Source organism: Emydura macquarii, unplaced genomic scaffold (genome assembly GCF_026122565.2).
Source record: "Emydura macquarii macquarii isolate MOO-44397 ecotype Brisbane River unplaced genomic scaffold, CSIRO-AGI_Emac_v2 contig_2372, whole genome shotgun sequence".
NCBI classification, from domain to species: Eukaryota; Metazoa; Chordata; order Testudines; family Chelidae; genus Emydura; species Emydura macquarii.
This window is the reverse complement of record NW_027132509.1, coordinates 3,908,405-3,931,608: the sequence shown is the minus strand read 5'-3', so window position 1 is coordinate 3,931,608 and position 23,204 is coordinate 3,908,405. Positions and strand designations below refer to the sequence as shown.

Genomic DNA, 23,204 nt, shown 5'->3' with positions numbered 1-23,204 from the left:
ATATTATGCAATTAAGTCACACCCACTTCCCAATATAACAGTGCTGCCCTTAGTATATTTTATGCCACCATGACAGATGAACATCAATCACATTTCATGCCCTGATTTACATGCAGAGTCACAGTTTCCACACGAGGAACTCAATTTGATGCAACATCCCTGACTAACATCCCTATTTTACAGATGAGAAAACTGAGGCTGAGAGATTAATTGTTCTTTCCTGAGACCTCACAGACTGGATCAGAGCAACTAATTTCCTATCTCCCATAACTGAGCTCCACTATATCACTTGCCTTTTACTATTTTTAAATGCTACTGTGGATTTTTTATCCATTCTACTCCTCCAGTTGCTTGAGCAACTGGGCTGGATGCTGGGAAACACCAAGGGAGAAGGAATTTTCCTCCCCAAGCTGTGAAGCAACAGTGGTACAGGTCTGCAGCTGCTACTCCAGTTTAATGGCTAGGGCAGAAGTTCCTTTTAGTAAGTAGAAAAGACTAGAGGATCTTTATACCATCAAATCCCCTAGCCTGCCTCTCTGGGCTCTATATCAGACAATGGACATCCCTGTCCTCCCCAGCCCTCTCCCCGGCCTCTCCAAATTCTTTCCTTCCCTATGCACAGTGACACTGCTGCTATGAAGCCCTCTGCACCTTCAGCAGCTGGGGAAAGGTTTGCCCCTGGATTAGTATATACAGCCAAAATATTTTCTAACCCACATGTGTACGTGGATTTGGGGCGGGTGGGGGGCCGGTTGTTTGTTTTATGTCTGAAATGAAAATGGCTTGGCAGAACAGCTGGTGAACACATTACTTATTAAGACACTATTCTATGAATCTGGTAAATAAAACCCACTTACATGGACCAGACCATGTGGTGCTCTCTCTGATCAATATGTTATCACTGGAGGAGGGTAGGGGAGAAAGCTGCCCTCAAGGAACAAAACAAAGATAAAATTTCTTGACTGGACAGATGGAGGGACAGTATCTGATCTTTTATTACACACTGCCATCTGGAAGACATTTAGCACAAACTGATCCCTACCTTATATGCTTCATTATTTTTCCTGTCACAGTGCACTCTATCTGAATTACAGGACATCCCTTATGCGTAAACATTCACATGGAAGCAAAAGCAACTATATATAAGGAATTAAATATGGTCCAAAAAAAAAAGCCTTGTAATTTGATTTTATTGCCGCCAAAGTGGAATAGAATTGAGCCATCTGTCTTGCAATGTACTAAGTTTTGAACAGAATAACCTGGGATAGGAGGCATTCATACAGAAACAGTACATGTGTGTGCACTGAAAAAATGTTTTGCAAAGTAATATCAAAAGGCAACTGTGGCATAATTCTATAGAGAATGCAGTGAAAACCGCAGCAGTAATGGGGCTATGTTAGGCTAAATAAGCGAGCACAAATTATGCAGAACAGAGGGGGTGCAAAGTTGAGACAGCAGTAAAAGATAAATGTAATATAAACATTTCCCTCCATTGTTTTAAAACATCCTCCTTGGACAAGCGAGAGTATTTAATAGTATTATTTCTGTTTTATACCAGTGTTACGCCTGTTAGGAGCTTTGCCTTGCTTTTGTTTGGTTGGAGTGGGAGCTTAAGAAGCGGGTTCTAGCCATGCTGAGCCTGAGTACTCTTCTTCCAGGAGATATACCAGTGACATTCACAGAAATTATAGCACATCTACTCCATGACACTGCCAAGTACCCAAGCAAGAGAATACATTGTTAGCAAATAGCAGGGAATAAAAATTGCCCAGAATAACAGGCAAACAGGTACAAAGAAGATAAATTGGCTTTGATGTCTAAACTCATCATTGTTCTTATTTTCTCTTCTTACCAATCAATTAATGTCAACAAGAACCAACCTGTGCAGTGATTTTTAAAAATTAAGAACATTGAGTTCATTAAAGTTCTCTGGCTACAGGTTCACTCTAATTGCTCAGTGTATTACTCACCTGACTTTTAGTGCACTTTGACAAACAGATTGAAGGGATTTCTAGTCTCATGCTAAATACCTCTATCCCGAATTGCAATTTTGTTACCTCCTGCAACAATGTGAGGTGAATCACTGCTGATATCCTTGCACCTTCCACAGTGACAGTATACAGAGGTGAAATCTAGCCTAATCTAAACTGATTCCTACTAACTGTACACCTCAGTAGAAAATTTGCACAGCTAGCCAGCATGGACAAATAATTATAGTATCTAAACAATAATACTCTTATCACATTAAACAAGAAAAACTCTGTGGCAATAACTTCTGGGAAGAAATGAACAAATCAATCTCACACCAAAAAAGGTCCCCCACTCCATGTCAAAATCTTATTAAACCATTTCTTCCTTCTATTTGATATAGTTAACCTTAAGCCTTAGCATCCATGGGAGGAAGACATGCATACATCTAACTTGTGGGAGTGCATGAGGTTTTCAGGAAGCTAATAATGAAGATACCACAGGAGACTGCTCTTCCTGAACACTTTCTGAAATAACAGCGGTTGGCACTGTAGATTGGCTGGCACTGTAGTCTGATTATTTCTGTAAGAGCACAAACTAAACATCCACCCAAAGACAGCACAGTCCTTCGCGTAATTTAGATTGTGTTCAAAAGACCATTTGTAGATGCTGCTGAAACTGCTGATGTAACCCTTTCTCATTCCTCTGGTGTCAGAAAGAATCTCATAGCTCCAACTCATTAACAGTTCATTCTCTTTCTAACATGCTCATCTTTATGGTAGAGATTCAGAATCATAATGATGAGGAAGCTTATATCAGTGTAACCAAGTATATTTATAAGAAGCCATCAATGAAATCTGCATATTAATTAAAACCTTACAGTGGCAATTGGAAGAAATCACTAACTTCTCATCCTAATCTCCCCCAGAACATCTGCTAAGTACCCCCAAGTTGTTAGGGTGAGTTATATTTGTCCTGCCTCTTTTCTACCTCTGTTCTCCCTATTGTGAATTAAAGCAGTATAGGATCTGAAATAGAAGGAAAAAAGGACTAAAGTTAAATTTTCAAAGTGTGTAAGTGATTTAGGAGCCTAAGCCCTGGCCTACACTAAAGACAAGGCATTTTATGTCATGGTCAACAAGGCATTGCTTACATTGACTGATGCTGACTTCCAAAAGCTGTCCCACAATGCCCCACACTGACAGTTCAATCAGTGCAAGCGCTCCTAGTGAAGACGTGCACCACCGACACAAGAAGCAAAGAGAAGACATGCACAAGTGCTGTAATTACTGCAGCGGCTGTATTCTGACATCAGTTAAATTGACTTAATTTTGTAGTGTAGACATGCCCTTAGTCCCATTTTCAAAATGATTAGGCAGCTAGGAGCCCAAAACTCATTGGATTTAGGTTCCTTAGGGCCAAAGTCACTTTTGAAAATGACTTTGATGTTTAAGAAAATTTAACCTTAAAACTACATCTACTGTTCGAAGTTTAAAACATGAACTCCTATGCCTCAGCCTTTCCTTTCTTGAAAGTCCAACTGCAAACAATATATATAGGTAAGAGCAACAGCAATCTGCTCACTTTACTGAAAAAGCAGCACATAATAAAAAATATCCACTCCAGATAACTAACTTGGTTAATATCAACATCATTCCAGCAAAGAATCTGGCATATTTAAATATTAGGAGAAAATGGCAAACTCACCATGCACTGACAAAAAGGTTAAGTTAATAAAGGTATAAACTGCATCAGTGCCCCCCAGCCTGTGCCCCATGGGGATTCATTCCCACAAGGGAAGGGATATGCCACCTTTCCTTGCAGATTCTGTTTGATAGGACAGCTTTAAATTCTGGCATAGATTCTACAGGCGCGTCAGTGACAAGCTACCAAGAAGAGGCACTGAATCAGCATATCATTTGGCTGCACTAGACACATTCCCATCCCAAAACTTATGCCATTCATTTCTTAGCTAGTACTCTCCACGACACAAGGAAGTTTGAAGTTGCTTTCCATCACCACAACTGTAATGGGTTCCTCACTATACCTTGCTGCAGTCAGCTCCACAGCTCCCAGAGCAACATTTCCACAAGGCAGAGAATCAGCTAACAGTTGTTTGGAAGAAGCAGGGGAAGAAGCCAACTGTATGACATCACCTGGCACAGGAGAACTGTATTAAAAAAAGAGAGAGATGGAAAAATGGCATACTTAGAGGTCTTTGTAGAATTACAATTGCTTTTAATCCCTACATCTGGAGACGTTGTTTAGTATGGGTAGTCTATAGCAACCGTATGTATATTTTTCCATGTGTATTAGCTAATGCAAGGAAAGCGCTTCTTTAGAATCACCTATGTGCTTGGCCCAATCCTGTAGCCTGTGTGTGTGTGCATGCATCTCTGAAATCAACAGGACTTTGCCCTACATTAAGACTGCTTTACTATATAATAGTGAGACAATGCCAGCTTTGTTTACAATGTTAAGAATGAATGGGAAAATAAACGAGTGTTTGAACAATAGAAAGGACAAGATTTTCTTACATTGAAATTCATAAGAACATATTTCGAACGAGCGAGGCAGAGCTGCACAAGCAAAGGTGAGAAGAGGCTGGGTTGTAATGGGAATTGCGTCAGCCAGAATTCCTCCAGGAGCTCCCAGGAAATTCACACTGTAGCAACAGCTCTGGCCATTAATTATTTGCAAAGGCTGCAAAGCGCACTCTCGCCCCACATTGCTACCAATTCCATTAGCTGCTGGAGGAAAAGCAGCTCTGGTCACTCCACACTCTTTTTCTGATCGCCTCCATCAACCAAAAAGACTGTGCCTCTCCGCCACAAAAGGGAAGAGAACATGGGAGGGCTCCTTCTGCCCTCATCCCACACCCTCTTGCGAATCATATAAATGTAAGTCTGGAAGGTAAGGCTCTAGAGGTCATCTTGTCCACCCTGCAAACCCCCCCATTCTAAGACAAGACCAAGTATACCTACATACACCAAGTATATCCACGCACAGTTGGACAATCCGAGTCTAAAATCTTGCTGACACTTTCTAGTGTGTAAGTGCTGAGTAGATGGATGAAAGTAATGCTATGTACCAAATATATTATCAAATCCATAAAGAAAGAGTCTTCTTTGAAGAAGTTATTTCTGTGAAGTCATCATGTACCACCACAAACCACAAGAGAGCAACGCCTTCATAATTTATTCTGGAGTCCTTTTTTCAAATTTGGCCACATTTGATGATCTGGGCCTAGCTTCCATTGAAATCAATGGGAATTAGGGTAAATACCATTGAGGATCTGGGCCATAAAGACCAAAATCTTGGCGATGCCAAGTAGCTCCAACACCCATTGAAGTCAGTGGGAATTGCAGATGCTCATTAACTCTTAGGATTTAGCCCTAAACTGAGGCCTCCAATTCCACATTTGGGCACTGAAAATTGGTTCTTGAACTAGTATCTAAGTTTTAAATTGAGTGTCACGCAGTGGATTGGGGGGAGGGGTATTTGTTATATGGTTTAACATCAATATGTCAAAATCAGAATAATTCATGTGAGATATGTCATGTCAGGTACTGTTAGAAAGGCTATAATGTTCTAAGTAAGATGATGATGTTTATGTTCATGTGTTATATGTGAGATGGAAGTTATGGATATGTTTGATATATCAGCATTTCAAATTGTGCTGTCTGGGTAACGACTCAGACAGGATGGCTGCAGAACAATAGCCTCTTTAATGGCCCATTAAGACATTCCCAGGTGCAATGGGGCCCAGGGGGAGAAGCCAGGGATAAACCTGATGAGTCACCAGGACTTGCCCATGTGACTCTGGACTACTTGCACATGTGACTCTGGACTCCATTTTGATTCCTATGAAATTCCACAGGCAGCATACCTGATGAGGCATCAGGACTGGCCCATGTGACTCTGGACTCCACTTTAGTTCCTGTAAAATTCCACAAGACAGCATGGCCAGGGGGTATATAAGGCGGTGGCCTGGGATACCATTTTGTCTTTTGTTCCTGTTCAGCTACAGACACCTCTGGATCAATTCATTTGCAACTGAACCGAAAGACTAAGACCCATCCAGATACTGGATGTATACCAGAGGAATTTTACAAGCCTGCAAACTCCACAATTCTCCCATAAACTTGATGTATATGGACTTTCAATCATTTGTATGTATCTGATTTGCTTTCACCCTTTAACGCTTCTCTCATGGTTTGTTTCTTTCTTTTTATAATAAACCTTTAGTTTTAGTCACTAAAGGATTGGCTGGCAGCGTGGTATTTTGGGTAAGATCCAAACTTATATTGATCTGGTACTGTGGCTGACCCTTTGGGGTCAGAGGGAACCTTTTTAGTAAAGAGCATAGAGTTTAAATAACTGGTCTCTTTACTGGACCTAGTGGCTGATTGGGAAGCCAGAGACTGAAATGCAGTAAAGGGGTCTGTGTGTATTTGTATATTGGCTTCTTGATAACCGGTTTGGGGGAATCAAAAGCACAGTTTGTGGCTGGTTGGGAAGTCTGGCTTCAGTGCCACCCACTAGTGCAGGGAGAATCTGCTCCCTTTTTACAGTCTGCCCTGACCTTGGCATTCTCAGGTGGCTGCCCTAGGCACGGAAGGGTCACATTGGGCTCCCTATTTCTGCACCCAGTTCTGATCTTTGAAATATGCCCATGTTACTCCAATTGATATTAAGCGAATGGAAGCTATGTGCATGCCTGCTCAGCCAGAAGCTGATGCTAGAAAAGTGGTCTGTATCTAAATATAATAGCTGGAAGATGAACGTGTGGACAGATATGATAAATATTAATATTTCAAACCAAAAACAAACAAACTTGGCAAATATTTTTCTTAGACTGTTTCTTAGATAACCTGACATCTAACTGCTAAATGAGACATTGTACAGTAGTACAGTTTAGTTTAAAAGGAGTTAAACTGCACTGTAATGATGCCAATATGATATTGGCAATGTCTAAAAGTTACCATCTGAACATATCATTATTTTCACATATTTTAACCAAAATATAAAGTTACATACTCTTACAAGAAAAATAATTTGTAAAACTTTTTTTTTTTAAAGTGTAGGATGTCCTTACAATTGTGTCCCTCACTGAGCTAGTGTTTTCTTCTGTTTTTTATTTCCTGTTGTACTTACAGCCACATTCTGAACCCACTGATGTTGGTGTAAACAGAGTAACCCCAATAACTTCAGTAGAGTTTTCCCTCAACTTACACCAGTGCCCATGAGAGCAGAACTGACCCATTTTGCTGAACTAAATTATTTCAAAATGACCTACCACATTCGCCTGTTTCTGAAAGGTGAAATATTACTTTTATGCAATTGTTCGTATAAAGCTAGATAAGCAAAGGTCCTCATTATCCCAGGTTAACATCATCTCAGGAATACACTCCCGGAAGGAAATGTTTTGCCAAGATGTTTGCAGGTTCCAAAGTTTTCTAGCTTGGTTGGTAGAAAGGAGTCACTTTCCCTTTACTGAAAAAGGTGCATATCTTTTTATTAATACAATGGATATTGATCTTGAGTGTCATCTCTGCAGTTGGTCACAGGCCATGCCTTAAATCAATGTTTTACAAATTTTTAAAAACTTAGCCCCCTCGAGGAAAGTGAAACCAGCTGCATCTCGACTTAGCAAGCCTGCTAAGTACTGTGCTATTAAAAGACTAAACATCTTAACTTACATCTCCCTGTCCCCCAATTTGTTCTTTGGGTTCCACCCTTACACATGCCTTGGAAAATGCTGGTGCTGATCTTCTTAATATTATGATAATTTTTCTCCTTTTGTATATGCTTTGATAAACGGTGGTATAATTAACACTGTTGACAATTAAAGTATCATCATTGGTATCCATGATGATATTTTTGAAGTGAATGTTATCAGACCTCAGAGCCGTTGTTTTTGGCTCTTTGCAAACTCAGGCAGCTGTCTCTTAATTCTTTATACTTGTCTTACATTCTGAAGGTTTGCTTTTGCAACTGTAACAGCTAGGTTTTTGGGTTTTGGGTTTTTTTTTAAATGAAAGGAGGTCTGTTTATGGTCCCCCATCCAACCTCACCACCTCATCCTTTGCACCATCCCAAGGGGGAGCATCTGCCCCTTTGGGAAACGCTGCCTTAAAAGAGGAAGAAGGTGGATTTTAAGTATTCACAAAGTGTGCAAGTTTGACTAATTAGCTCACCACTGTACACTGCTTTGAGATATAAAGAGCTATATAAGTGCTGAGTGTTATTATAATTATTGACAGCACGGTCACGAATAGTCTTCTATAGATACACAGAAAAGTACAGCTGGGTCATGGCTCAGAAACTTCCTAACATTGCCATGCTTACGTATCTTAATCTGCCATAACCTGGAGGGACCAGCTGTAGCGGTTAGAAGCAGATTAAGTTTCCATTCTAATTCAGTCATTTGTATCTCCTTGATTCTGCCAACAGACACCAACCCATTAGGAACAGGAGACCAAGTCTTTTCATACAGGTCACTGACTATACAACTTGAAACCCATTTTGAAACGGGGAAGATGATAGTGAAGCAGTTTATTAAAAAGACACACGCCTAATAATAAAGGGAACCGCAAAATTGTTCCATCTAGTTCCACAACAGAAGTTCTTTTAAGTCAGAAGCATATTAGCCTAACACACCTCTTTCAGATTACCACCAGGAGTGCCCCAGAGCACCAACCGGTTTTTCAGAATAAGTTTATCTCAGCATGAACTCTGTACTGGGAGATCAATAAAGCTCTTTCCATTTCATTGACCGAGTTTCAGGTCAAGACTGGAAGGAGATCTATTAAAAATTACTTCCAAATTCTGCTTATGGCTAGCATGACTGAAATATTTTTCAAAGGAAAAATACTTCACAGTTTAACAACCAGCTGCTTAACAACAGCTGCAGCTAGCACACTATAAATTCAGTCAAAAGACCAAAGGGCTCAGTTTGCTATCAGTATGTCAGCCGGCTAAGACTTCTATCAACAAATGTCCTTGGTTTCTAGTGTTTCTCAGTTTTAATCTTAAGGTATCTGCTTGGCCTTGAGGAAATGCATTTTCAAATCATTGCTAGGGAGTCACATACATAAAATCACTAATGAGTCTCTCAGACGATGTTTGCCTCAAATTCGTGATGTGCATTAAATATCATTGAACAGGCCAGGGAATAACTGCATGCATCTATGATTTTTCTTCTATTTGAGAGTCTTTTCTTTTTTTTTTTTTTTTTAAAAACGAGCTGATTTTGACACAGGTAAAAATTATATTTTTTTCAGATAGGTAAAAGCAAGGTTTAAGTCTTTTGCTGACATATGGGTCATTGAGTGAAAGCATGGATGATCCGACTCCTTAAGTATAGCTTGCTTAAAAAATTAGGGCTAAATACTGTCTTGGGTCTATATACAGGTCTCCCATTGTTATCCACAATATCTGTACCCTAAACCAGCGGTGCCCAACCTATGGCCCATCAGAGCATTTCATAAGGCCCGCGGCTGGCTTCAACACAATCTACTAACAGCCAATTCATTAGCTTTTTGTCATCATGTTTACATCATTTTCATTTATACAAGTGTGTAAACAGACACTACTATACATAGAAACAATGTATCTAAATATATATGAAACAAGCTGAACTTATATTTTAAATCAACACAGGAGACTTTAAATCTTATTAAAGTATGTAGAATCTGTTGTGCTTAGGTTTATGCGGCTCTCCTACAATAAGATTGGGCCCCCCACTGCCCTAAACAATAATTTTTACATTAAGGTTTTTCAAAATCTTGAAGTCAGGCAGTTGGGGGAAGGAGGGGAGAGAATTCTCCAGGCTGATCAGTATTTTCCCCTTTATTCCATCCCACTTCATGGTATTTCAGTTCAGAAGGGTTGGATGCAGCTCCCTTTGGAGCCTGTCAATAACAAGCTCAGGTTTGCTCTAACAAAACCCAGTATGTGTCCAAGCCCTGCTATCCTTCAGTCATCTACATAACCCACTGCTGCCCTGAATATTATGCAGACCTATGTGACTGCTTGTTTTTTTATATATTGTAGATCCAGCTCTTCTTGGAACGATTAAAGAAAAAACTGGAGAGTAACCCAAAATACTTATACAAGGAGGCCTGAGTAAGTGGTGTGTGTGTTGTTGGCCCAGCACCATAGAAGATGTATAGAAAGAGAATGTTGCCTAGGGGTTAGAGCAGGGGTTGTGATACAAGACTCCCTGAGTTAATGGTAATACCATATATATAACCCAGGACTCACATTAGGCCAATCAATCTCTCTAAGCCTCAGCTTCCCTGTGTACAAAATAAGTGTAGCAGTACTCACCAACTGCACAAGGCTGTTGTGAAGGTAATTATATGATGTCTGAAAGTGCCTCATTAGCATACCACATCTTAGTAACATTTTATAATGGGAGGAGGTCAAGTAGTCCATCTAAGTTAGTCCAACTATCTGTCTAGCTTGGGTACCCTGTCGTGTTCCTTCCATTTCAGTAAGTGGTTGGCTCACTCCTTCTAGGATAGATGCAAAGTTTTAACTTCTCTTGGTTGCTGTGGAAGTTTATTCCACCCATTTGTTACCCTGGATGATATCAAGATTAAAGACCAGGGAGATAAGCTACTGTAATTACTCTGCACATCCCAAGTAATGTTATTTTAAAAAAAGAAAATATATACTTCATAATCTCTGAGATTCCTATAAAGATCATTCAACAGGTTTAGAAGAGAACAAGCCATTTCTGTGCTGGTGTCAGAATAGGAGATAGTATCTCACTATGATAAACTAATCAAAAGTGCTGACTCAACAGCAGTGAATGCCAAATAACATTCTTCCTCTATAATACCTCCTTCAAGGTCATTAAGGCCAAGTCTACACTAGCAAGCTTACAGTGGCACAGCTGTAAGACTGATTGTGTAGCCACTCTATGCCCATGGGAGAAAGTTCTCCAGCTGACATAATAAAACCACCTCAACCAGTGGCGGCAGTAGCTATGTCAGCGGGAGAAGCTCTCCTACAGACATAGCACTGTGCACACTGCCACTTAGGCTAGCGAAACTTATGTCGCTCAGAAATATATTTTTTCCACAGGAATAAGCTGCCAGATCAGAGGAATTCTTCAGAAATAAAGATCCTCAACCAGAATATGCCTGGACCCTGTGTGAGTATGCAAAAAGGGGGCTGGATAGGCAGCAAGGACCCTCTACTCAGCCCTTCTATCTCTGGACTATAGCTGGGCACAAATGCTGTTTGTGCAAAAGCACAATAACTGCTCCTGATTAGTGTCACTTGCAGCACTAGCTATCCCAAAGGAAATCAGGTGGCAGGAAAGATAAGCAGCAAAGTTGACCTGACATAGAGAGGAGCACGAACTACAACTTCCAGAAGGTTGGCATAGTAGCTAGACTCTTTAGAAGCACTTACAAAGAAAAAAAAACCTGCCTGAAACACTAGGCTTCCTGAAATCCCTCCAGAGATGCAGCTCCACCCTGCTCCCAACATAGGACTGTGGCTTCAAAGCACAAGGGAATCCTCTCTCTATGCAAAATATCCTTGGTGACAAAGAATGGAAGAAAGATAAATGCAGCTGTTGTACTGAATAGCAGCTGAATTGTTTCTAAATAGAATCTTTTCAAGTGATTCCCTCGAGGTAGATACCCATCCTCTGAGAGACAACCCCAACTCAACTTACATTGCATTTTGCAGTCCCTGCCAGTAATCACAAAACACCACATACCAACTGAAAGACAATGGCATCACAGTCTCAGCCAATCAGTACCCAATAGCAAAGAGTAATTTTCTGAAGTGTTACTTTTCTGGCAGTATTTATGGAAATCCTGACATGATAAAGAAGTTTCCTCAGCAGGTGGTTATGTTAAGTCATAAATTTCTTGAAGACCTGGAATCCCTCTCAACTATTCCTTCCATTCACATGCCATTTTGGAATTCCCTTCATTTTTTTCTACCTGTATACTCAATTTCCCCTATTAATGTGAAAAACCACAATCAGTCATTAAGATATAAGAGAAAGCCTAAGTGCATATATTATTTTATTTATATGATTAAGTTTAAAACTACAACTTAAGGTGGCACTCTATAGTAAGTATGTACTAGGGATATAAAAAATATCAAACGATTAAACGTTACAGTACAGTACTATGTACTTACAGTTTTTAAAAGCCTGTAGAGTAAATCTACTGAAATAGCATAGATGGAAACAGTTTTTGCTGTACCATCTGTAACTAACAGTAAAAAGCTGCATGAAATGTTACAAATATAAATGATTGCACAAGATGAATAAGCATAATGCATTTGCTACATTACTGCTACAATTACTGTCAAATGTCACAAAGTTGTATGTATTTCAGCTTTTTAAGGACAGAGTACTCTCTGTCATGTTGTAATTTAACTTTTATAGAATTTAAAAGTCTCCACTTTATGGATAGTAAACTTGAGCCAGAAGTTTCATTGTGTAATATAACTAACCAGTAAGTCTCCATTGAACTGCTAAACACACACTGATACTAGAGTCTAAAAGGAATCCGACCACAATGTATGGTAATATCCACAAAACCCAAGATTTTTCAGCTACTTTGAGATAATGGTAACTAATCCCCATCTAATTCAAGATTCTTAAAAAGCTCAGTATAGAGTTATACGAAAAGACAACATTCCATTCAATATGAATACTATAGACATGTTACTCTTCAAAAGTGAATGGAAAACAACTTGGAAAAAGCAAAAAAAAAAAAGTGTGACCTCTTTTATAAAGAGAAATAAAGAGTTTGCATGACAGGACAGAAACACATTGCTTTTCATTTTTAAATCCCCAAATGCTTTTTCTTAAGTTACTTTTAAATAGGTTTAGTTTAATAACCATTTTTCTCAAGCAATTCACACTTACCAGTGTCAAGAAATAATAGCCAGCTCTACCATTCCAAATCATCCTCAGCTCAAAAATACAAAACAAAACAATAACACGCCCACCAATTCAGCACAGATTCCTTTATGAGAGTAATTTCTAAAATTCCATCCTTTCAGTCCAGACTTCAACATCAGACATTAACAGGACAATTGCCTTAACTATATCCACTGCTGAATCCACTGAAAGTAAAAACTTATCCCTGTCGGCCAAAGAAATATTCCAGAAATCTGTGTTTGGTGCTGCATTTCCAAAGTGCTTCTCTTCTGAATGGAAGGCTGTTTGAAAGTTGAAACACACAAAAGGCCAATGACTATAAAACTGGAGCCGTCTGTCAGAGGCTCCTCCCATGAGGCTCCCCGAGGAAAGGCCAGTATCTAACAAACATGCAATTGCTCCAAAGGCATCTGATCCTGCTTGGGGTCAAAGGAATGTAGGACTGCATTACTGGCGGCACGCCTCTGCATTTCTGGACATTTACACCATGCTTGAAAGGAAAGGACCTAATCGATCATTAAGCAAACTGTTCCTGAATTTGTAGGATTTTTGAGCTTGCTTTCTCTCTCTCTCTCTCTCTCACACACACACACACACACAGGCACTCTCTCTCTCTCTCTCTCTCTCACTCTCACACACACACACACACACACACACACACACACACAAGCTAGTGAAAATGACACGTGTTTTCATTCTTTTCTCTTCAGTCTGATACAAAGTTTCGTCCAGGACTTTTTGAGTCATGACAAGCTGATAGCTGTTTTGAGTTTTCACAACACTTTCCACTATGTATGACAGTAAAAACTTGTACAAATTAAATGATTGAAAAATAAACAACAATCCATGCAGCCAAGCCACACAACTTGATATTTAATTTTTAAAAACACTTTGTGGAACTCTGATTGTTGATGTTGGCAGAGTGCTTGGCCTTACTTGAAAGATGGCTTTCCAAAGTTGTAAGATGCAGGCAAGGTTCTGCCTAGTTTTACTAGCTATTATTGAAGCCTTACTTGTTTAGATTTGCAAACCTAAATCAAGACCCTTTAACTGTGGTGTTAAGTTCTGATGCCTAGAAACATATGCTATATCCCTGTAGCACAATGAAGTGGAAAGAGGTAGTTGCAGACCCTAATTAATTCCTTCAATTCCCTATGGATGTATGCCACCACAACATAAATATGGCCCTATGGATATGGAATTATATCCTTATTTTCCATTGATGTTGACTGCTCTGTGGCCAGGATGTATACGCAAGCTGCCAGAAACCAAGGGGTTAATCACCAGACTATTTTATACGTAAACCAAGTCCATATAATAGAAGATATAAATGATTCACTGCTCACCAAATGTTGAGTCCAGGTATTTGATTTAAATGCTGAACTATAGAGGCTCAATTCAGCAAAAGTTAAGAGTTTGCAAGGCTATGGCTGTTTAAGCCTGTAGACTGCCACAGTTCAATTGAGGTGCAGGCTAATCCTTATTCAAGTGACAAAACTAGCTTATTTCCTTGACTTCAGAACTTGATCTCTCTGTCCAGCTCTTGGTCTTGCACAGAACTTAACAGTACTGTACGCTTTCTGTTTATGCTCATATATATCAAGATGGCTGACAGTAACAATGTCAGCTGGACTTCTCCGAGCACGAAGCGAGCAGAGCCGATCATTCCGTGAGAAAAGTTAGTCACTAATATTTTCATTAATTCTGACTTGCTTTTCTGTCCAGCTATGTTTACACCCTCTTTGTTCAATTTTCCCATAAAGCATTTGTCAAACAATTAACGGTAAATTAAGAAAAAGCTAAATCAGGACTTAAAAAAGGATAAAACTTGACAAATAAAATGGTTTGTTATGGATAACTCACTTCGCTCCAATACTGAGAATCAGCATCAATACTAACTTCCCTTCTCCCTCACCCCAAACATGAGTAGCAGAAAACCAGGACTGCAAAAAGATTTTTTGGGGCAGGTACAGCCACCCAACTGCCCTCTGTTGTATGCAGGGGGAACAACTCCACTTTTACCTAGAATCCATTTTAAAAATAGCTTTTGCAGCTACACTAGCCCTGAGAGGACAGAAGAAAAAGAGTGAAGAGACTGAGTTGCATCAAAGGCTCCTCTCTCCAAAGCAACCCTTGATCTTGGCAAACATCCATAGCCAAAGCTTAGCTGAGTTCCTGCTAATAGATGACCTCCTGAAGTCCCTTCCAACTCTAATCTTCTATGATTGATTCTATGATAGAACCAGTTTTAGGATTTTTTACCAGGACTGAAACATATGTTGCCACCAACTCCCTGCCACCAAAAATATTACTGACTCAAGTCCTATCTGCCCAACCATTCAAAAGAATAAATAACTGACTGACTCGTGAACACCATGTTCACACCACACTCTGCATTAATGTGAATGAACATCACATTCTCAGACTACATAAATAAACTGGGTAACCATGGGGAGGGGTCATGAGATGACTCTTTGGCTCAATTAATCCACCCCTCCCTGTTTATTCACTCATCTCTTATCCCATCTCTAATCCCAACTCCTTCATTCATCCACTGCCATAAAGATCGACCCCCCCCACCCCTCTGCTGGTTGCTTATCCAGCAATTCATTCAATTTCTTCCCCAGTGCTCCTCATGGTGGACATGGATTTGCTACCCAATAATCCAAGAACACTGGCAATTTTATGAATATTGTGTGTGACCTGATCAGTAAAATGAAGTTACTGTACACTGTGTAATTAGACATCCCTGTATGAACATATTAATCTAGTTTAACAGGGGACTGATGGAAAATACCAGGGAAGGAATAAGCAACCTTCCAATAAACACTTTGGGGCAAATACAAGACAGTGTCCAACTTCCAGGCTCCAACCAGAAGTTACACAGATGTTTTGGTAGGCGTTTTGAGATCAAAGGGATATTAAACAGTTAAAAGAACTCTCTGGAGGGAGAAAGAGAGAGTTGAGTGTGCTTTTCCTGGTAAGAGGGCCTGGAGAACAGAGAGATAGGCCCTGCCAGAGTATCTGAAAGCAGCTGTGGCCTTCCCCCAGCTTCTAGGAACTGGTAAGGCTCAGGAAAGGGTCAGTAAGCATATAGGGTGTTTATTGTTTTAAGATCAGTTTTTCTCTTAAACATTTTGGTTCTAAATAAAGTAATACTCCATTTGAATAGTCTGGTCACTATTAACCACTGGACAAAGCTCCTGGAGAGAAAAGAACTGCAGTGCTGAACTTAAGCCACACCCGCTGAGGTGATCACAGTTAGTACCTGGGGACTGCAGCCAAAGGCCCAGCCTCAGAGTGGGAGAATCATGTGATTCCACCCCAACAGAAGTGACGTCTCAAGGCGCAAGACCTGAGTGAGAGTGCTGGAGGAGTCAGAGGTGCAGTCAGCCTGCTATCTGTGACACCCCTTATGCACAAGGTATCCTCCCTGAACTAAGCCACAAGGCCACTACCCTCTCCCACTTCACATCACTTCTCACCAAAAAGCCCCAAAACATTTGCTGGGACACCTACAAGAAATAAGCCAAGTTGCAGATCATTGATATTTATGGGGGAAACCCCAAAAAGGGATTTATGTTTTTGTCCCCTCTCCCCAGCTGTCATTTATTAAATGGCTTAGATTTGGAACTCTTCTAGCTATAGACTGTGTCTTATGTTTGGACAGTGCATAGCACTTTGTGTGTACTACCTTAACGAATCATCCTTATCGTTAACAACAGTTTACATATGGTGGGTGTGTGTGTATGCGCGTGCACGTATCTTTAAATCCTGCCCACTTAGCTCCCAGCTGCAAAAGCAGACCTCAGCTGCTGGAGGGCAGCTTGTTCTGTGTGCAATTCTGATGAGTTTTAGCACTTTGGTCCCAATCCTGCAATCAACAGGATGCATCTGGCCTCCATGGAGGCACAGCACATGTTGTACATTACAGGACTGGGGCCAAACACAGCCTGTTACAAACATTGTCCTTTGAGAGATAGGCAAGTTTTTCATGAGTCCTTGCAAAGGGGTGAGACACCTTGTAGTCTGGCTGGCACCCTGCACTCAGAACCCCTCTCTCAGGTTTTTTCAATCAATTACTGGACTTACATTGGTTCAGAAACCTGCAACCCCCCATCATGGGGTCTGATTTATTCAGTTTTTTACAAAGGGTGACTTTGTTAGTTGCCCCAGGTTGTACCCATCTTTGGATCCTTATAAAAGTCCTGGTCAGCTTTTCATCCCAGTTCAGGAGACACGGCTCCCAACCCTCTTCCTGGAGCTGGCATTGTGCTTCAAATTCTTACTCCTTCAAAACAGGAGTCCTCCACTCTGCTCCAGAAATAAGATATATACATCAATGAAACTGTCATTCTGTCTCTCCTTATGGTAGGAGCGCCAGTCTTTTTCCTGGAGCTGGGTAATTCAGGCAGTTATTATTTCTCTTTAGAAAAGAGTACTCAGCTCTCCTCCCCAAGGCTGGGTTATAAGGTAGCCGGCTGTAAGGCCTGAATCACCTTCTTCCGCAGCTGGCCCATTTTCCCTCAATTAATCCTCAAGCCAGGAAGATCCATCAAGCAGCATTCTGCTGTTGGTGGTGTCTGCCCTACTATGAGGGAAGAGGCAGCATTTCTGTTGGTCCCTACTTCCAGCTCATCCCCAATTGGTTGGGTAAGAGGGGACCCTTGCCCCCACCCTCTCCTCAAGGCTGCTGGTCCCAGGCCCATAAGGATACAGTGATGGGATTTTCTCCCAAGCAATAATTATTCCTGGGACCACTTCCTCTCTCTCTAAATATTGGACCTTTCAAACCTGAAAGGGCAGACCAACCCCTCACAGTCCCATTTCACAAATATCGAAACTGAGGCACGGAGAGCTTAAAGGCCAACACTTTTAACCTAGGTGTAAGAAGTTAAGCACCAAATCTTTAATTCTGGATTCAAATGCCTAACTTTAGGCACACAACTTTGAAAACTCTGCATTATGTGATATGGCAAAGGCCACAGAGGGAGTCACTATCAGAGCAGGGATTTGTCCCGTTTAATCTATGAGACCATGCTACTGTAGCTGCCCCTCTTTGTGGTCAGAAGGGCTGGCTCAGTGCAAGCAGACATCTGGCTGGGAGCTAACGGTGGCCTTAGCACCATTAATGGTAGCCCAGTCAGCACTGCCTTCTTCAGTTGTGAACTTGATCTGAGGTTTTTCCTACACCATGGCAATATTGCCTGCCTCCTGTTTTCAAAAATCTCATGAGCCAGCCCTCAAAATGTTGCCGCCCACGCAAACAAATAAAAAAGTTGCCTCTGCCCCTCTTTACTGGGCACATAATACAAATACTCACAGACCTCTTCTGCAGAATGGAACCTGATATTTACACAATTTCCTGTACATGAATACAGCCACATGAGAGTTATTTGTGGTGGCTGAACGTTAGAGCTGTGCAAATCTCAGCAGTTTTGTTCTTTAAGACTTTGGGAGAACCTCTCTTTCAAGTTAAGTTTCACATTAGGGGTTTGAACCTCCAGAATATCACTAAGTTTCAGGTTTGAAGAAACCAAATGCAGCTGAAACTACAAAATTTTCCCTGGTCAAAATGATGGAAAACCAAAGACTTTTGCATAGTTTCCAGTTGAAAACAAAAATTGGCCCAAGCTGTCTTGAAAATCAGCCCAAGTTTGCTTCAAGTATTGTAAAGCTCAGTGATCAATTCCTTTGGCAAGGCTAGCTGTTATTAGGGGTTTGTGAAATGAGCAAACAAACAAACAAACAAACAACTAGAGGGAGTTTGTGGAGGGAAACCCAACTGCAGAAGTTTCACACACCACTGTAGCATTTTCAAAATATCTAATCAAATAACCACACAATTCTTGTAGAATGCCACAATGCCCATCAGTCACCAATTTAATATTTTGCATGAATTCAGTCAAGAGAGACGGGATGAAGATATCAAAGTGAGTTAACACCAATCTATTTTGAAACACACAAATCATAAAACTACCCTCACTGTTAGAAAGCAATCAATGTATGCACACTTAGAAAGACAGAACTGGAAGTGATTGAATCCCGTCCCCCACTGTGGCAGGCAACCCCGTGATAATCAATTTTGCCCTCCCTTTGAAAAACAAATTCAGTTTTCACTGAGTACTGAGAATTATTCTTCGCTTTGATACTTCTATCAGCAAGAAGTGCATAACAATGTTATCATAACAACAAATTCCAAAGACTTTACGGAAGCTCATGAGTGCCATAAAATCAAAAGGGTTTTACTGATTACATTGTTTATCTTTCATTAGTCAAGTTAGTTGTGAAAAACTATGGGGTTCAAAGGAGTAAAAGCAAGTTGGTAAACTTCAGGGGCCTACAAACAGGAGCATAAAAGCAAGCATGTTACCCTTTCCTGATGGACTCAATAAGTATAGAGCACATCATCTACAGAACAGAAGCCTATACTTTCTAGGAACCCTTATCACAGATTGCATCTCCCCACAACATCAGAAGAAATGAGTGTGTGTATGGGTGGATGAAAAACAGTGGCTAGTTACGGGTCAGATTGGCAACCAGTTTAGATCCTGCCCAATTTACAGATGTCCTGCCTCCTCGTTTGCTACTGTGGCAGTTGAGAGAATCTGAACGGCTCAAGATAAGTGCTTTCCAGTTTAAACCCAAAGGGAATGTTAGGCAGGGTTTGCCCAGTGAAGGACACTTGACTCTGCAATGCATTTCCCCTGCTGGTCTTTAGGGTGTGTCTACAATGCAATAAAAAACCCACTGCACCAAGTCTCAGACTCTGGATCAGCTGATTCGGGCTTGTGGGGCTCAGGCTGTAGGGCTAAAAACTGCAGTATAGACATCTGGGCTCAGGCTGGAGCCTGGGTTTTGAGACCCACTACCCTTGTGAGATTTCCAAGCCTGGACTCCAGACGAAGCCCAAACATCTACACTGCATTTTTTAGCCTTGTAGCCTGACCCCTACAAGCCTGAGTCAACTGGCATGGGCCAGCGGCAACCATGCCACAGGTCTTTTATTGCAGTGTATTGGCCTTTCGAGGCCAAGTGCCAAATTCTCTCTGCTAGTATTACTCCATTGGAGCCGAGACTCTATCCCAATGTTTGTTCACTTTCATGCTATGCTAAAGGCCTATCTATTTTTCCAGGCTTTCTCCAATGGGACTTATCAGATGTTGGTGAAATGAAATGAAAGAATTTTAAGTAGAAACATTCTAGAGACCAGAGTCTTACTGAGCCCTATGATTCTTTACTAAAAGAAGATTAGGACTGATTGGGGTCTAATGGGGAGAGTCTTATGGGTGGTCTTGACAGAAAGGGAGGAGGTGAGATCGAGCATATAAAACAGGAGAGACTCCAATATGTTTAAAAATATCCAGTGATTAGGTCCTGAAACACCATTAAATTAGGTCCTGATCTGGAAGGGCACTCAGCATCTTCCAGGATTATATCCTTAGAGAGTTCACAGCAAAGCGCCTTCGACTGCTGTGGCTAAAGTTTCCACTTTACCCTCAGCTCCCTAGGTACAGGGGTTTTCCAGATCTGAACTACAAGAATAATCCAGTATGCTACTGGTCAAAGCAATTGTAAATTACTGATTGGAAACACATCTATACAAGGAAAGATAGTTAAGTGGTTAGCATAGGTTGAGTTCAATTCCCGCTCTTGCCACAAATATCCTGTGTGACCTTGGAAGTCACTTAGGATCTCTCTATAGTGTAGTTGGAGCATGTCTTCCTGCCTCATAGGGGCATACATTCAAGATCATGAGGTGCTCAGATACTCGGATAATGGGGGGATGGGGGCTGCATTGATACCCAAAATAGAGAGATGTAAGTGTGACAGATATTGTAACTCCATGCAGTATCCTTGGGGACCACTTTATTTAATTTATGAATGGATTTCTGTATGATTGTGTTCTGCTCCATGGGGAAGGTTACCACAACTTACCCAGAAGCTAAAAACAATAGGGGATGATTGCCCCTGAGATTGTAAACAACTCCAGAGAAGTGGTTTACATATATTGGGTAAGGCTGGATTTTCCCAAGACATGGGGGGAGGGGCTTTTGGTATAAAAGGATGAACTTCAATTGATTTGTGGGCTTCTTTCAGAACCAACAAAGTAACAGGACCTTCTGTCCAAGGCGGTGGGGGGCAACCCTTGGGGCAGGGCTGGAAAGACTTCAGCCTACCAGGGCCTCATAAGACTTAAGAGTGACTCCTGGGTATGTTTAGAGAGTGTTTAAAGCTGTCTCTTGTTTTTATTATGTTCTCTCTGTAATGCTTTTACCTTAAGAATAAATGTGCTTGCTTAGAAACAGCTGCATGGTAACTTGTAACTGCTGACAATACACTGTTCATAGCCCTGGAAAAGAAAGCAATACATTGGAAGACTGCCTTCCTGTGGATACCACAGCATAAAACAGGGAGCTGTGCAGCCTCAAAAGCCCAGTGAGGAAAGAGTGGGACAAGGGCCCCTGCCCAGAGACAGATGACGGCTGGAGACCTAAGACCTGACTAACTAGGCACTCCTGAAGTGGACTATGGAGAGGCAATACAGGCGCAGTCACCCTTAAAGGGTGACAATAAGTATGTAAGACAGACACACTGATCCAGAACTTTTCATGTTGCTAACAACACCAGCAATAAGCACTACATAAATGCTAAGGCTTAGCTAATTTTGCATAAGCCCCAGACGCTATTAACTACACACACGTCGGCTTCCAAGCACCTAGGGTAATACATCATTTGTAAACAGAAAGCCTATCATTACATCAACATGCAGGTTACATCATCCTAATTGAAAACTCTCTGATGTCACATTCAAATTGCCATGATTATGGTGCTTAGTACAAAGTTCTAGGTGAGAATGGTTACATACTGCTTGCATAGGATTTGCTTCTCCAAGTACCACACAGCTGTTGAGCATATTTGCATGCATGATAAGGTAGGCTAGCACACAAAGGCAAACACACTTTTGAGTCAACTCTAAGCATTCACCTGCCCTTGAAATGACAAGTGTACTGCCAATTGTGGTCACTGATATTTAGATATGAGCATTGAGCCATTTGCCTGGCCAAATCTATATGTCTGACTCATTTGAATTTCACTCTGAGCATAACAATACCTATGCTTGACCTTTTCCATACACAGGAATTGTCAAGAAAGATAGAGACTATGACCTTAGTTCAGAGTCAGGAACAGAGAAAGGAAAGAGGAGAGAGCAGCTGCAGACTATAGTTAGAGTGAAAATGGAAAGCAAAGGAAGAGGTAAACATTGGAGGTTCTGGATCTTAGAACATCTCTACAGAGGACTCTTTGGTGGGAGGCACCATCAAGATGCAAGAGTGCCAAGAAGCAGAAAAACTGGAAGGAAGACATAACCCAAAGTCACAGAGAAAATGTCTGTGTCTATAACTGCTAAATTTGCAAAGAGAGTACAAAGAGAGGAGTGAGAGCGGACATATGGAGATTATAGGGAACTTGCAAGGTTGAAAGATGCATCCGGGGAGAACTAACAACAATATAAAATATTTTGTGTTTTAGCTAAATGGGAAAGAAAGCAAAGAAGAAGGAAATTAAGAAGTCATGGCAAGTTGACTACTCATGTTGGCCCAATCTTGTTTTCATGAAATACATGAAAGAACAAAGCCACAAACACTCCACCCCACTCCTCTCTTCCTACCAAGAGGCACTTCAGCCTGACACATTGTAACTTTAATCAAAAGTTAAAACCTCAACTGACTCATATTGCTCTACCCTTTTAAATGTTCACTTCAGCCTTTCCATTTACTGCATAATAATTCAAGCCTGTCTTTACTTTCTATAATTCTATTTGTTTTAAGATTGTTTGTAAAACCACTCAACTGACCATTTATCTGTTAATTTTGCCCACTTTCAATATATTTGTAAAAACCCTATTTTAAGTATAAAAACCACACTGTGAAATGTAATATACCTACCTAATTGTGAAAGACACTGGCAAAAATGAAATAATGTTTGCTTGAAAAATAATATGTGAATTCTTCAGCTAGGAGTTGGTACTGAGTGATTGAAGTGTGAATGGTTGAGCAATTGAGGTGGGTGTAGACAGGGAGAGTGATTGAACAATTGGTCTAAATAAGGGATATCGAAAAAGAGGAAGAAAACACCAGCCTCACCTAAAACTTTTGAGGGAAGAAGAAAGGAGTGAAGACAATAACTTTTACCATTCAAATGGCCGAAGAGGAGCCCACCCTGATAACTTTGGAGCAAAGCCCACTTCAAAGAACAAAATCTGATCAGGCTTGCAACAATGTGGGTGATTAAGGATCACACCAAATGC

General features: G+C 40.8%; 1 protein-coding gene across 5 annotated transcripts in view; it reads right to left on the bottom strand.

Moving 5' to 3' along the window:
• The window catches only part of TACC2 (transforming acidic coiled-coil containing protein 2), a 167,027-nt gene that overhangs the window by 103,276 nt on the left and 40,547 nt on the right, over nt 1-23,204 (bottom strand). For all 5 annotated transcript variants that reach the window (XM_067561353.1, XM_067561349.1, XM_067561350.1 and 2 more), the window contains one exon: nt 4,016-4,138. In XM_067561353.1, coding sequence (XP_067417454.1) covers nt 4,016-4,138 — 123 coding nt within the window. The remainder of the gene's footprint in view (nt 1-4,015; nt 4,139-23,204) is intronic.